This window comes from Haemorhous mexicanus, chromosome Z (assembly GCF_027477595.1).
Source record: "Haemorhous mexicanus isolate bHaeMex1 chromosome Z, bHaeMex1.pri, whole genome shotgun sequence".
NCBI lineage: Eukaryota > Metazoa > Chordata > Aves > Passeriformes > Fringillidae > Haemorhous > Haemorhous mexicanus.
This window is the reverse complement of record NC_082381.1, coordinates 197,719-213,064: the sequence shown is the minus strand read 5'-3', so window position 1 is coordinate 213,064 and position 15,346 is coordinate 197,719. Positions and strand designations below refer to the sequence as shown.

General features: G+C 36.3%; 1 protein-coding gene across 7 annotated transcripts in view; it reads left to right on the top strand.

Moving 5' to 3' along the window:
* ARB2A (ARB2 cotranscriptional regulator A) overlaps positions 1-15,346 on the top strand; it is a 255,332-nt gene that overhangs the window by 179,241 nt on the left and 60,745 nt on the right. For all 7 annotated transcript variants that reach the window (XM_059873455.1, XM_059873457.1, XM_059873456.1 and 4 more), the window contains 2 exons: positions 3,460-3,576; positions 6,683-6,767. In XM_059873455.1, coding sequence (XP_059729438.1) covers positions 3,460-3,576; positions 6,683-6,767 — 202 coding nt within the window. The remainder of the gene's footprint in view (positions 1-3,459; positions 3,577-6,682; positions 6,768-15,346) is intronic.

Below are 15,346 nucleotides of genomic sequence, written 5' to 3'. Positions count from 1 at the left end.
CACTACAGATACTGCAGGTATCAACCTTTTGACACTATAATGTTGTGACAACTGTGTAATATAAGCTTACAGATTAGCAGTAGAATACTTATTAAATTGAGTAACAAATGAGTAATTATGATGTATGAACATGAGAAATGCACTTTTAGGGATTTTCAAGTTCTTGCTTATGTAACTGTTAGAGCTGAATACTTCTGCAACTTGATCATTGAGATCTTCCCTTCCAAAGTGAAGAAACAAATTTTCAACCACTGGGATAAAGAGGACTTTCAAAAGGATGTTTGAATGCTTTCTAATTTGTTGCAAGGAGAACTGGTCTACAACTTGTCGTTTTAAGGGAATGAAATATATAGTTGGAATATTGTTAATAAGTTATCAAACTTTTCTGTGATTACAAAGAAGGAGCACAAGAAAAAAGATAAAATAGAAATGCCTAAAGAAACAAGCTTATTGGGAAAGTCTAGAGGACTCAGAATTATGAGTGGTGCAATGAGAGCCTATTTACGTATAATAGAGAAATGCCTACTTCTGGTTGTAAATGAATTATTGGAAGAAGGAATGTAAGGGGAGAATGAGCCATCCAGTGATGAGACTCACAGAGAATTGTCCTGCAAAGTGTAGTCAGCTAAGAATAGTTTAAGGTTTTTAAATGGGCGCTAAGCAGGAAATTAAGTAATTCCTAGGCTGTGAAAACTTTCTGTCTGTGGAATTTACTAATGTAAAAAGTCTATAAGGCATAAGTGAACTTCAGAAAAAATTCTTAGACCTTTCTTTGCTTCAGTAAAAAAATCATTATTCTGAAGAAAAATGGCTAAACTTTAGTATTTTTAGTCTATTAAATATCATCAGTTTTAGTATGTTCACCTCAAAAGACTCTACAGGCTCCATGGAATAAAAAACGTCCTGGGAAGTGTAAATCATGCATCCCACAGTATCCTTCCCTTGGAATCTAGTACAACTTCCATGTTACATCAAATTTGAATGGTGGCTGGGTACTACGTTTTTGTTTAAAGTCAATCTATTTTACCTTTACAATTTTATTCCACTCATTTAATTTTTAAAATTTATCTTAATTCAAAACTGATTTTAGAAAAGAGGAATATGTTCTGACTGTGAGCTATCATTCCATTGAATCTGAAGCATTTACTGAGTATTGAAGCATCTGTGCCCAGAAGTACACAGACTTCTTGTATCTTCTTGCAGGGTAAATTATCATCCCTGATAAGAGGGTCTGCTGCTTGAGCTTAACCTGGATCTGTTCTCCTTGATTATTATTATTATCAATGAATGTCCCATTGTAGCAGTAAACTTGAGCTGCTCTGATAGAAGCAAAAGTGTCTTCAGTTTGACATGCTCTGTTGTGACATTTTTGTGTCACTGAAATTTGGGCACGTTAGACTTCTTGTTTAAGTGATGGTTATACCCTTGATCCTTTCCACACTTGATGTGTTGTTTTTGTCTGTTTCTTTCTAAGTTGGCTCAGAAGGGCATGGATACCTACCAAAATTTTTTTCTTCTGGGCTGGATGTTAAGAAATCTGTATGTGAAGCTCAGTTAATCCTTTTGATCCCTCTTTGCTTCTGCATCTGTGAGACCTTATCCTAACCCTAGCACTGTGGCTGAGTTATCAAAAAACATCACATTGTCAGCCTCAGTCACTTTGCTGATCTTTGTGAAGAGAATACGATTCTGCAGGCATCCGCAAAGCTGAATGGCAAGCACCAGGAGCATGTTGGGTATTGCATATTATTTCCTATATAGCATACATGATCTGAAAGGCAAAGACTGTATGTACCATATGAAGAAAGATTAGAAAGAAATGGTGATCAATGACTGCCAGTTCTTACATGTGCATAGGGAAATTGAGAATAGCAAACCTGAGCTAGGTCTGGAAAAGAAAAAGGGAACTGCACCTTTGTATTTTCTTGTGATTTGAAGAAAAGGTGATGTTCTAAGATGAACTGGGTGGCTAGTTTTCAAAACAGAAACATGGGACACAGTAGCTTGAGAAAAAAACTGCTTTTCCAAAGGAGAGCATATTTTTTATCTTTGCTGGTCATTAGAAGTGCTTCTGAATGCCAGCCCTTCATGGAGGAAGTCATGCTGGAATACTCTGAGCTGGTGATGATTTTAAACTTCACCCAGCATGTAATAACTCTGAGTAATTGATAGGTATGTGGGCTTCAAGGACAGTGATATTTTTGCACCTTTGCCTGTTTAATCATAGTGTTTTGTGGAAGACAGTGCAGCTGAATGAGTGCCAGAATGCACAGCACTGGAACAGGAATATTATAAGGTGTGTTTAAAAACCGTTATTCAATGTACAGGGTTTAAAGCAAGTTAGGTGTGAGTAGCTGACTGGTCTTGTTTTTAGATACTGTCTCTTTCAAAAAACTTTTTTTCTGGTATGTTTTTGGAGTCATTCTTATGGAAAGGACATGGAACAGTGGGTTCAGAGGTGCAGCCTGTGTGCTGATAAGCAGTTACTAGAGCATGAAGAAAGAATACCTGATTTTAGAAATGTGGTATGTGTTACATTTTTACAGAAAGGAAGCTTAAAAACACATTAACTTTATTGCAGCATACACAGTGATAATGACACCAATTGTGAAATGCTGGTTTTGTAAGTATAATTTCTTATGCTTTCTTTGATCCAGTGTTACAAATTAGGATCACTTATGTCAGGAGATTAAAACCTTTTTGTCTGTCTTTGATATCAAACTGTTCTTTCTCAGTACCTTTTATCTTGCATAGCAGTGCTGTACTCCACAGCATCTTTGTCAGTTCGCTTGTGTTATTTGCAGCAATCATTTAATTTTTTTTTAGAACTGATATTATTTAGTCATACTGTCATTTGCAACAACAGCAGCTCTTTAATATCCTAAAAAGGTTGAGAGGCTTTGGTGTTAGCTGAGTAAGCATATGAATAAAGGAGAAGAGAGAAGAATTTTGGGACCATGGTGAGCGTGCAAGATAGCTAAATTGGATAAAAAAAGAAAAAACCTATATAAGTCGAAGTGAGATTGTACATCAGAAAAACTACAGCAATCTACTGAAAATTAGTAGATGATAGTCATGAGAACCTTACAGTGAACCACAGGTACCAGCTTCCCTGAAGAACTGAAATAGGAACTTGGAGAAGCTTGTAAAAGGTGTCCTCAGGGAATCTTCCATTTTTTCACTATGATACCTTTAATCCTAGAATTGTCAAGCCACATGGAAAATAATAGGACTGAATAGTTCAGTCAGTTAAAAGTTAGTATTATTTTCTTTTATCAAAAATATTAGGTGTTTCTTTTTTTTTTCTTGACCTGTTAGGAATTGTATAAACTTTAAAACAAGCGAAGTCAAGTAGTGAATCTGTATTGTTGTTTCTTTTTAAATTTAAGATCGTTATATATGAGTGAGCAGACTCTTTTCAGTAAAAGGAATTAATTTAAATACAATCTTTTTTAACAGATGATTCAACGAGAGGCAGAAGTAAAGAATAGGGTAACTGCTGTGGCGTTGACAGACTCAGTTCACAATGTGTGGCATCAAGAAGTTGGGAAAACTATTAGAGAGTGGATGCGAGAGGTAAGGCCTTTTTTTTTTTAAAGAATTTGAGTATGTACATCTATATATGGCTGAATAAACATGTCTGGGTGTGAAAGACAGCATAATACAGAACAATGGAAATCATGTATCCACACCAGCCACTAAAAGACCCAAGATTTAAGCCATTTCTGAACTGCCAAGTTAGCAGTCGAAATACTAAGCACCAAGTCCAGTGTTTCTTCCTGATGCACAGCAATACAGAGACATGCCAAGGCAGCCCATGCAGTGCCTGATACGTGGAGCAAAGTCCTGGGTGCCCCCCATGCTGCTGGTTTGATCTAGCAATGATGGAAAATCCTCTTTAAGCTCTTCATGACTCAGTTTGATGATCTGCACAGGTGGCAAAATACCCTTTCTCTCAGCAGCTTTTTGATATGTAATTACTCCTGTAGGACTCGGAAGCTCATACACTCAGGTATGAGGTTGCTCAGACTTTAAAAATCATATTTTAGAACAAGACCAACTAAACTACTGTTTATGAGTCTCATCCTTACCAGATCAGGCTGATCTCTGTTTTCTGCATTCCCATGGCAGAGCACTAAAACAATAGGTGCACGGAGTAAATTTAAACTGGTCATATCCTGAACTTTCTTTTATGCTTGACTTTTTCTCATGGATTTAGTGAAACTTTGTATATACAGTGCCTATTTCTGACTTTAACTTAAAGTTTTATAGGCCGTGACTGATGGGAATTGAGGATCATCTGGGATGCAGCCTGACAGCTCTGACTTAAGTGTTAAAAATATAAAGAACGGTAACCCCTACAGGCTCTGTCAGAGAAATTCCCATTTTCTTTATGGGAAATCAAAACTTAAAATATGTTATGTAGTAAAACTGAAATTTTAAATCCTGTAATTTGAATCTGACAACTCCATTTTTCTTTAAGCATTTAGTCTGAATAAGAAAAGTGCATTACCTTTAATTTCATTTGCAGAAAGAGGATGTTAAAGAATAAGTTAAATGATTAATGGCCTAAAAAGTGGATGGAGTGTCATAACTTACATTAGCATTAAAAATCTCCTATAAGAAAGAAGAATTTTACATATGTGAAATGTGGCTGAGTGGTATTAAGTCTAGCATATCACCTGGATATCTCTTACTTTAATCAGGTTTAAGGCTAGTGGTAAAATGAATAATAATTAAAATATACACCTAATCGCTGCCTGTCTGTAGGGCTAATTGCTGTCATTGAAAGAATGAATTGTTAAAATAAAGTAATTCTTCATTTGAGCTATCTCTCCTGTATCACTGGTGGCCTATTTTTAGTACCTATAGATGTCATGATTTTTGAATTTATTAGGAGCTGTGATGAATGATAAAACAAATCATCCATTTACATATCTTGACACTGCTTTCGAGAATACTTATTTCTTACAGGCAAGTGTCACATTGTATATAAAAGATAGTTAATTGTGTGCTAATCTCCTGTATTATCTCCAGCTCTCTGATGTAGTGTTCTATCAGTAGTTAATATTAATTTTACTTATTTCAAATGATTGTAATACTTCATAAAAATTCTACTTCTTTTGTAACTTCTACCACCTTACATTTGCAATTTCACATTCAGCTGTTAATTAAAATTACACATGCAAATCATCAAATTATAATGCTTTACTACTTTAAACCTTAAAACCTTCATGAAATACTTCAATTTTAACAGGTTTTACTAAATATGTTATATTACTGGATAGTGTGTTTGTTTTTTTCTTTTTCCGTTGAGTTCAATAGTTTCATTGATCTACTGTTTCTTACAAAAATCTGCCATGCTTTGTGAACTTCACTTTCTAATCTCATACAGCAACCCTTCCTTTATGTTGTCCCTGCTCTCCCTGGTCCCAGAACAGTAGGGTTGCCTTGACAAATCTATTCAAAAGCCATTCCTTACCCTTTATTGGTGGGGACTGAAGCCTTTGAAATTCTCTCCTCACTGCAACACAGCTGACATCTTCTTCCAAAAAGAATGAATTAAGGAAATACAATAAGATACTTGATCTACCAGTCAAGGATCTTTCCACAGTGAGGACGGACTCCATGATGCACAACTAGGACAGCAAGCATCTACAAATACACAATACATGCTATTTACCAGAAGAGAATTTGTCCATTTTACTATCATGAACTGATGGTAATTTTTTTTTAGAAATCTGTATGCAAATCTATTGGGTCTTTCCAAAAGGTTGCGTTTTGTTTTTTTTTTTTTAGCATTTCCACTTAATGAAGTTAATCAGGTTTTCAGACAGGAAAAATTTAGATTTTTAATAGAGCAAGCAACATGATCTTCTTTTTCAGCTGGTAATCTTATTAAAAATGTAGTTGCTTTACAATAAATCTTCAGTCCAGTAGATTTGGTATAGTTTCATCATATGTTATTGAAGGCATATAATTTAATACTTCAGTTTATAGACTACTCTGATTAGATAGCATTTGGAGCAAAACATTTAGAAAATTCATGGTAAATTCATCCTTCTCAGAGGTTCAGGAATGAAAGGTAAATGTAAAGGCTTTGTGAATATAATTCCCCAGATACCAGTATTTGCTTTTTTTTAATGTTCACGCACATTCATCTCAGCTATATCTCCAATTATTTGAATATTAGTATTCTCACCTCATGGTTTCTGTTTAGTTATAGTATGTTGTTTCATATTTTTGTGAATGTACTGAAGCAAAATACCCTGAAAAATTCTGGTTTCTTAATGCTAGCAAATGAGCAGGCTCAGTTTATACCAATACCTGTTTATATCAACACCAACTTGGAAAATCTTAAATCTTGTAGTGGGTAGTTCAGGCACTAGTTGGTCCAAGCACCTACTCAAGTCCACTGGCACTCAAAGTAGCACTTAAAAAGCATGATACTTCAGCACATTACAAATCTGCCAAGTTATGTTTTTACTTACTTAGTATGAGCTTACAGTATTTCATCGTCAGTAAGCATAAGTTAGTGTACTGTACTATCCAATTGTTATTTCCTGCTATGTAAATCAGTTTGAGTATTTTGATGTGATCACTGTCCTCGCTTACAACATCTGTATTTATTTTTGCTCTGAGTTTTTGGCTTATCCCAAGAATTGCCTGCCTGCTCTTACAGAACTGCTGTAACTGGGTGTCCAGCTCTGAGCCCCTGGACACATCGGTGGAGTCCATGCTTCCAGACTGCCCCCGTGTCTCTGCAGGTACATCCATTTGTTTGCAGTAAGCTAGTGCACATGTTTATACCCAGAAGCAGCTTGTTCATTTAAAAATGCATTAATTCTGACTGCATTTTAACCTTTCTACAGCCAGATGTGGCTGAAAACATACGGCTTCTGATTTCATGCAGCCCCACTCTTTTTTTTTTTTTTTTTTTTTTTTTTTTTTTTTTTTTTTTTTTTCTTTGTGTGGGATTTAAGTTATCTTGTCTGCTTGTTGCTTCAGTTTTTCTAGTCTTCCTTTCTGTTTAAGTAATTGATGACATTATATGTAGGAGTCTGAGAAAAACAGTAGTGATAACAAGAACTGGGAAATTTATCATAGGTCCTTAAATAAATATCCAGCTCTATGTTGGCAACAAGGTTTTAAAGTACATTAATGAAAGTTACAGTTAAAATAAATGAGCCACTTTCCTGAATGCTGAATGCTGATCAACGGAAGTCTAGTTTACATAGCAAATGATTTGCAGCATCCAAGAATGTTGATGTGAGTTTTCTGTTGTTTTGGATATACTCAGCTATGCTTTTTCATTATTGAATCATAAATTACAAGGAGCATGTGAAATTATACAGAGACTTTAGTTAAATGTGTGATAATTCCAGAAGGTAGATTTAATCATCAGTGTAAAAGGAAAACCTCCAATCTCTGTAGAAACATAATCTAAAATACATAAAGCAGTTACTGAAGTTTCATGCTTGATTATCAGTTAACAGCCATAGGTAGCATATTTCTGTAGAATATAAAACCAAGTTCAAAGGAAGACACAACCTATACAATATTAATCTAAAAGCTGAAACAATATTTGACCTTGGTCATTGGGATGCAGTAGTTCGTTTGACAAGTTAGTTTCATATCTGTCTGCATTTATGAGGTTGTTAGTGAGTCCTAACCTTGCAGGTCAAACTGAATTTACTACAGGATATTTTTAAGGTTTGGAAGATTTAGCACTACTTTGTTTGAGTGCTCACAACAACCAGAGATTTTGATTACATTTCTGCTATGGTTTGGGATCTCACTATGCAGATCCTCAGCTCTGTACAGACACATGTACGAGAACTGACATTGTTCTTTCATGCTTTGGAAAATGATATATTACTAAAATTTTCATAGATCCAACATTTGTTTAGCAACTTTTTGCTCTTTTAGGGGAGATCATTGCAGTTGAAAAGAAAAATACTGTTCAGGAGTGGAATTCTTTAAAACAATATTAATTTCTAATCTCTGACATCTGTGTTACTCTTGTGAAAGACTGCATGTTATAGTGGTCATTTAAGTCAGGTAAATAAGGATTTGGTTAGCAACTGGTCAGTATTTACTGTACACTGGCCAACAATGAAAATAATCCATGACAGCATCTCCTCCCTTTCTTTGTATTCACCTAATATAAATAAGCTAAAAGGTATTCTATAAAATAAATCCTAGGTGTTACTTGAAAAGCAATGCTTCATTACAGCGGTAAATAATAAGTCTTGATTTTACATTTCTGTTGAAGACATGTCACAGTGGCCTTAATGTTTCTGCACCACTTAATGAATTCCTAAGCTGCACTGAAGTGGTAGAAGAATTAGTTTAAATGGGGTGGGATTTCAGGAGTAAAATTTGGGTATTTGTATTTAGTACATGCATTGAGATAAATTGTGATAACTAATGTCTTAGATACTCTCAACAGAGATTTTTTAAAATTATTTAATGTAAAATAACTATTTCCAGGCTAGTTCTTTTTAATATAAATATAGTTTAAAATGATATAGCTTCATGGGACTGCTCCTGAATTATCAGCTTGCTCACATATTTTTTCTTGTATTTCTTATGATTGTCTCTTGCATAAACAACTGTAAGACATTTAGAGAGAACTAAGTCAATAATTTATACAGTGTCTTTATATGAGCAGTGGTATAATCCTGCATTAGGGTAATATGTAATAAATTTATTAATTATTGCTAGATATAGGGGCATTATTGTTTAATGTGAGAGATTTTATTTCACTCTTTTGAGGATTGCGGCCTTGAAAGAGTGAGCCCACACTCAAATCCTGGCAGCACTGCCCTTGATATTTCAATGAATGACAATGAGAGCAATCAGAACAATGAAAGATCTTTTAAAATAAACCCTCTGCAGTAGAAAAATTCACTTCTGTGCTTGGAAGACCATCTTTTGTCTCTGTTTACACTGAAAATAAGTTCAGAAATAACTGCCTCATGGTCACATCTCTTGAGCCAGCTTTTCCAAAAAGGGTCTGATATTCAGCCGTTCAGTATAGTGGGTTTTACAGGCACACCTAGTTGGTGAGCAGCTCCTACTACAGATTATCTCACAGTCTCTTGCTTGTTTTGCCCTTAAAATCACTAGTCAAAATAAATGACCATCAAACTGGAAAAATTACTTGTATTTCCAGATAGAGTTGTTAACAATTTTGATTAAAGAATTATTAAGGAATTAAAATGTTTTCCATAATTGATTCATTTCTTACTTGATTACAAAAAGGAATGAATAGACTTTAAATGTTGAGAGCACAAGAACAATACAGAAAAAGCAAGCCATAATAAATCCATTGTCTGTTTTTGTGGCAAAAGGTACTTTGTGGGTCCCACCTTCAGGGTCTTTCATCCATGTCTCAAGGATTTGGTTGCATGGTGATGTCATAGTTTAATATCTTCTGGCATCTTGTTGGTGACAATGACAATGAGTTTGAGTGTACCCTTAGCAAGTTTGTCAACGACACCAACTGGCATACTGATAGGAAGGGATGCCAGCCAGAGGGATTTTGAGAAGTAGGCCTGCAGAAGAGAAATGGACCCCATAAAATTCCACAAGTCCAAGTGCAAGGTCCTGCACATTGGTCAGGGCAATCCCAGGCACAAGTACAGGGTATGCAGGCAGTCAGTTGACAGCAGCTCTGAGAAGAAAGATACGCAGTTGTTGGTTCACAAAAAACTAAACATGGCCTGACAGTGTGTATTTCCAGCCCAGAAAGACAACCATATCCTGGGGTTCATCAAATGCATGACCTGCAGGTAAAGGTGATTGGTTCTGCCACTCTGCTCTGCTTTGGTGAGACCCCATCTGGATGTCTGCATTCAGCTCTCGGGAGCTCAGCACAATATAGATTTAGTCCCACTGGAGCAAGTCCAGAGGAGCCACAAAGATGCTCCGAGGGGTGGAGCAGCTCTCCCATGAAAATAGAGTGAAGGAGTTGTTCATCCAGAAGAGAATGCTCTGGGGGGACCTTGGAGCACCTTCCAACATCTAAAGGTGCTACAAGAGAGCTTTTTACAAGGGCATGGAGTTTTAGGCTTCAGACTGAGAGAAGGCAGGTTTAGGAGAGCAAAGACAGGAAAGAAACTCTTTGCTTTGAGGGTGGTGAGGCACTGGAAGAGTTGCATAGAGAAGTTGTGGATGATCCATCCCAGCAAGTGTTCAAAACTAAGTTGTATGCGGCTTTTTGGAAGTTTGTGCAAATTCCCCTGATAGGGGTTTGGGACTTCTAAAATTCCTATCTCTTACCCTCTTTCATTTCAGCCATAATTAAGGACTTCTGTTAGACTTGAGGTTATCTTCTATCTCAGTCTTAGCCTACCTTCCTAATGGAATCAAATCAAAATATATCTGTTCTGTCTCAGAGGAGATGGATCCATCTCCCATCTAAGACATAAGAAAACGTAGGATTGAGAAAGATGAAGACTTCAAAGCAGTCTGTACATTAAAGGTCATCACATGAAAAGGAGTAGGGTTGGGAGTATTTCTGGTTAGGAGGCTGGAGTTCAGCTTGGAATTTGACAGAGACAATGGAATAAATGCTTTAAGGACAGGTTGCACTGCATTACTGCTAACTGTAGTTGCAGTTCATGCTGTGTCTGAGACCTTACCACGTTTCTCCTAATTCTGGAGCAGGGAGTTCAAAAGCCCTTGGGAAACCATCTTATTGGAGCAACTACTGGGCAGGAGTAGCTGAAAGTGGGGATGGGAGAAAGGAGATCCATGGATCTGCATTTGTTTCTGATGCTGCTGAGGAATTAAATCACTTTGGTTTCAGGATAGTGGCTTGAACTTCACCCCAGGAAAGGTATTGTGGTAAATTTTGCTGGGTAAACATGGCGTTTGTTTTTCTCAATCCTGTTTGTATTCCTTAGCCCATGTGTTTCTGACAGTGAAAGCTTGTTATTTAGAAGAGATGATTAAACTTCTCAGTATTTTGCCAAAGTGGATATGCACGAACACTTATTTAAAATAATCAAGTGAAGATGTTTTAACATTAGTAAAATGAATTGCCTAATCAAATCTTTTTAAAGCCTTCCTAGTTGGCCCCCAAAATCGCTAGTTATTCTGTTAACAGTTGCAGCCAATGTAGTTAAAGCACTGTGAAATAAGGAAATTATAACTTAAAAGACAAGCACTGGAATAAAACACTGATAGTGATCAAGAAAAGTTCTATTCACAGAAGTGCCTAGGCTTAAATATATGTCTATTTAATAAGAGAAAAAAGTGTAAGAATTAATTCATACAGCTGAATAAAGTAACCTCAGGCTGGTAGAAGAAAAACAAACTTAATTTTGGGGGACAGGTATGATGTGTGCTGATGGTGCTCTTGAGTCTTCAGATAGTATTTTCTGGTCCAAAAATCAAGATTGAACTGGGTATTATATATCAAACGTTTAATTGCATTAAGGTAAGCTAAGCACAACTTTTTTATGTGTTTTGTTTTGTTTTTTGCTTTGAATTTAGAAAATATCATTAATAGCCCTTTATTTGGGGTACAGAGTAGACGGGGTTGACTGGTGAGGGGGTTAAAAAATGGTTTATTGCAAAATCAGTCTCATGGAAGGACAAGACTATAAGGTTGTTACATCCAAAGCCATCCCATCAGAGGCCCTACATCAGAAGCTGTTACAATTGTAGTTACAATGTCTTTTATAAATTTCTTATCCAATCAGCTGCTACTTCCACAAAGCTCGCTAGCATCTTCATAAACCAATTGCTAATTGCTGCATTTTACACAATTTTGCCTCTCTTTTTATCCCATCATATAACTCTACAGAAACTTATTGCTGTACGTTCTATTTCTTACCAATTTTATAACAGTTCTATTGCTAGACTTAGAGATTTTCTACTATCTTGCTTAACATATTTATTCACTTACATCAGGCATATTTCTGCTTGCTTAAAACATTTCTGCTTAAACTACAAATCTTTATTTTTACTATGTGTCTGTTTCACTTTTCTATTCTAAACCTTCAAGCCTTCTCCAAGGTCTTCGGTCAAGCACTGTATCCATCTCTGTCTCTAAGCTTGGATGTTCGAGGCCCTGAGAGCTCTCTGTGCTTGCATTTCCCACAGCCCTTCACTGAGCAGGTGTGCAGCCTGTGGCCCCACACACAAGTGCACTGACTGATGAGGTAGAGCTCTTCTTGAAAAGTTTGTGTTGATACCCAGAAAACAATGAATTACCCATTGGGTAATGGCAGTGGTAATTTCTGTTGGCTTTGCCTAACAGGTGACTCCTGCCTGCTGTTTTAAGAGTTCAGTTGTGTAATTCCACAGAACAGCCTGTCTATCTGCAGATGGCACACCATGCTGAGCAGATCCTGGGGTTCAAACAGGAGGCTCTCCAGTGAGGTCAGATGGACTCGCCAACACCACAGGGTCTGTGTGCAGGGGTAATTGTATTAGTGAGGCTTGCAACAGCTGTAGGGAAGGATCAACTTATTTCTTCCTGCTTTTTTTCCTCAGCTGTATTTGTACCTCACTACAGTTCCACTCTTACACATTTATGTATCTTGCTTATTAAAAAAAAATGCAGAAGGAACCATAAACTGTATTAAATGCTGAGACAATACCTGGCTCATACTCTTAGCAGCTTTTAGCCAAGTGTACCAATGCTTCTCTTTTTTCTTAGTTCACTCTAGTCAGTTTAATGAGGACTGTTCTGGACTCTTTTCTGATATTAGTGTTTCATGACCGGGGATAGGTGCCCAGCAGTACAAGAAATAGGAACAAAACCATGCACTTTTTAAATTAAAGCAATTACTCCATTCTGTTAAAAATGTTATTTCTGCATTCACTAGTCATTCATTGGTATTAATAGTACTTTAGGCAGTGTTTACTGTCAAGCTCTTTGCATTTTGTGTCTTCATGTGCATATAGTTCTGTCTATAAAAACTTCAGATTTCAGGAGAAAAGATAAAATGAGAAAATGCTGAAGCTTTTTTGTCAAAATGGCAGGTTCCTGTGTCTAGCTACCTGTTAATTTAAGGTATTTGCAAGATTAATAAGTGGCGGAGTGCAGGAATCTGCAGTGTGAAGCTTGCTTCATCCCCCATGTTAACATTCTCATCTGCTGCTGAAACTGGTCCTGCACTTCCATTTCTGGTGCTGTACCTTGATGGAGACTGGAAATTATTATGGTAACTTCAAAGCATCAGACTGTCTTAGCCACAGCTCTGGATGTTGCTGCACTAAGTCCTGCTTTAACTTATGTCTTCTTAGCATGGAAGTAAGTAGCTTTTCCCCCATTCCTGATTCTTCAAAGGAGGTTTTATACTCCTGCTCAGTCTCAGGTGTTGCCGACAGCTTTTTATTTTACACATTTCCGTGTATAAACCTAGCTGGATGTGAGCTCCTATGTTGTGCTTAAAGTAGCTTAGCTCTACAATGCTTTGGAAAGGACAAAGTTTATACAGACCTGTTGAATAATATTGCAGATTCTGATCTGGAGTGCCAGAGACTCAAAAGTGAGCATGAAAATGTGAATTGAAAGCATTGACTTGAATTGTCAGATGTTGCTTGTGACAGAGAGTTCAATAACGCTCATTAATTTACTGTTCTACAAAATAGGTACATGTACTTGAGGCAGTACTGATATTGAAGAAGCAGTTTCATCAAGAATTATTCTTGTACTCAAACACATCTATTTATCATTGCAATTTTTTAGACTAGAGTAAACTAGTTAGTTGTTGTCCCTGAGGCTGTCTTTGTGGCAATAATGAATAATTTAAAATATTACAGTCAGATATTTCCTATTAAGCACTTGACAGCTATTAGACTATTGTGACTATTGCTTCTGATACAATGCTGTCTCATTAATGCCTTATATATCCATATCTGTCTGCACATTTGGCATGTCTTACTCCAGTGCATTGCATGATTGCAAACTCTCCTAGAGCTCAACACCTGCAAGGAGGTATTCCCTGAAAGGAGCTATTACCTGAAAGATGTCCTCCAAAATTCAGTAGCAAAATCTTTATCTGTATTGACATAAAATCCAAAAGATTTTTCACATTTCAGCTTTCACTTTCACTTAGAATTGAGATTCAGATTTGGATTTGGATTTGTTAGAATTTTTCAAAAAGTTCAGTTTTAGTAGAAATTTTTCCTTTTTTCACAAATGTGTATAGTTTAGGCTGGTAAGGATATTTAGATCATTTATTGTCCACTTTTAGATACAGGTCTTTTTTGAACAGATATGATACTGAAATTTGAAGCTTTAATTTGGTGAAAATGTTTCTTCCACTAAGTCATTCAGTCTTGGCTGGAGGAATTCAAGAGATAGGGAATTCACTGCTCCCTTCCCTTTTATCATCTGCAAACTGTTAAGAAGATTGGCTCATTTCTGGTTTGGCTTTGTCTGATCTCAGGTTCCAAACATTAGTTCTTGTGCCTCTTCTACACTAAATTAAAGAGCTGTTCAGTACACTTGCTTTTTCTCCCTCTGAGTTATGTAATTCACATTTTGTTGGCATTGAGCCAAAAACCACTTTCTTTTGAGAAACGTAATAGATTGAGTTCTTCAAGTCTCAGTGCAAGTTAATATCTCCAGGTTTCAAATGCTTTCATACATTTCTCTGTAGCATCTCAAATCATTCAACTTCTTTGAGAGAGACCTGTCTACATCTTACCAATGTAATATGAAATCTTTGCTATCTGATTTTCTCCCATTTCATTAGGCAACAGTTACATTTGACCCTTTTATCACCCTTCTCCAAAGAGTCAGTTTAGGAGGAGCTTGCCCTTTTTAGAGCTGCTGCTTTTCATCTCAGTTTTAAACTAGGAAACATTGCAGGTAGCTTTTTTTAAAAATAAAACAAACAAATACACTAACATGAAAAAAAAAAAGAAATAAGCACTTCACTTTTCTTGTTAATAACCATCCCATCCATTTTCACATTTACATGAGTTTTACCACCAGCAAATTTGTATATATTTCCTGTATGGTTGAATAGCCATAGGACACTCCAGCAATAAGATTTCCATTCAATAGTAGTTTCTCCAGTATAGCTGCATTTGCTGATTACTTAGTCTCTTTCCACTTAGAAATGTGGAATAATACTGACTTTCAACCCTTTCTTAAAAGTAAACAATTCTAGAGTTGTTCTCTTTGTCCTCTCTTGAATTTATGAAACATTGACCAATTTCTGCATAAGCTGAAGTTTTAGTTAAGTAATTAAGTTGTAATTAAGTTCCTCCAACTTTTGTGGTAATAGTTTAGAATACAGAGGAATAAATGAGGAATGTATCTTCCTAGTAAAAGGAAGACATTTTAATGTCTCTCTTGAGAGATGAGGGGGAG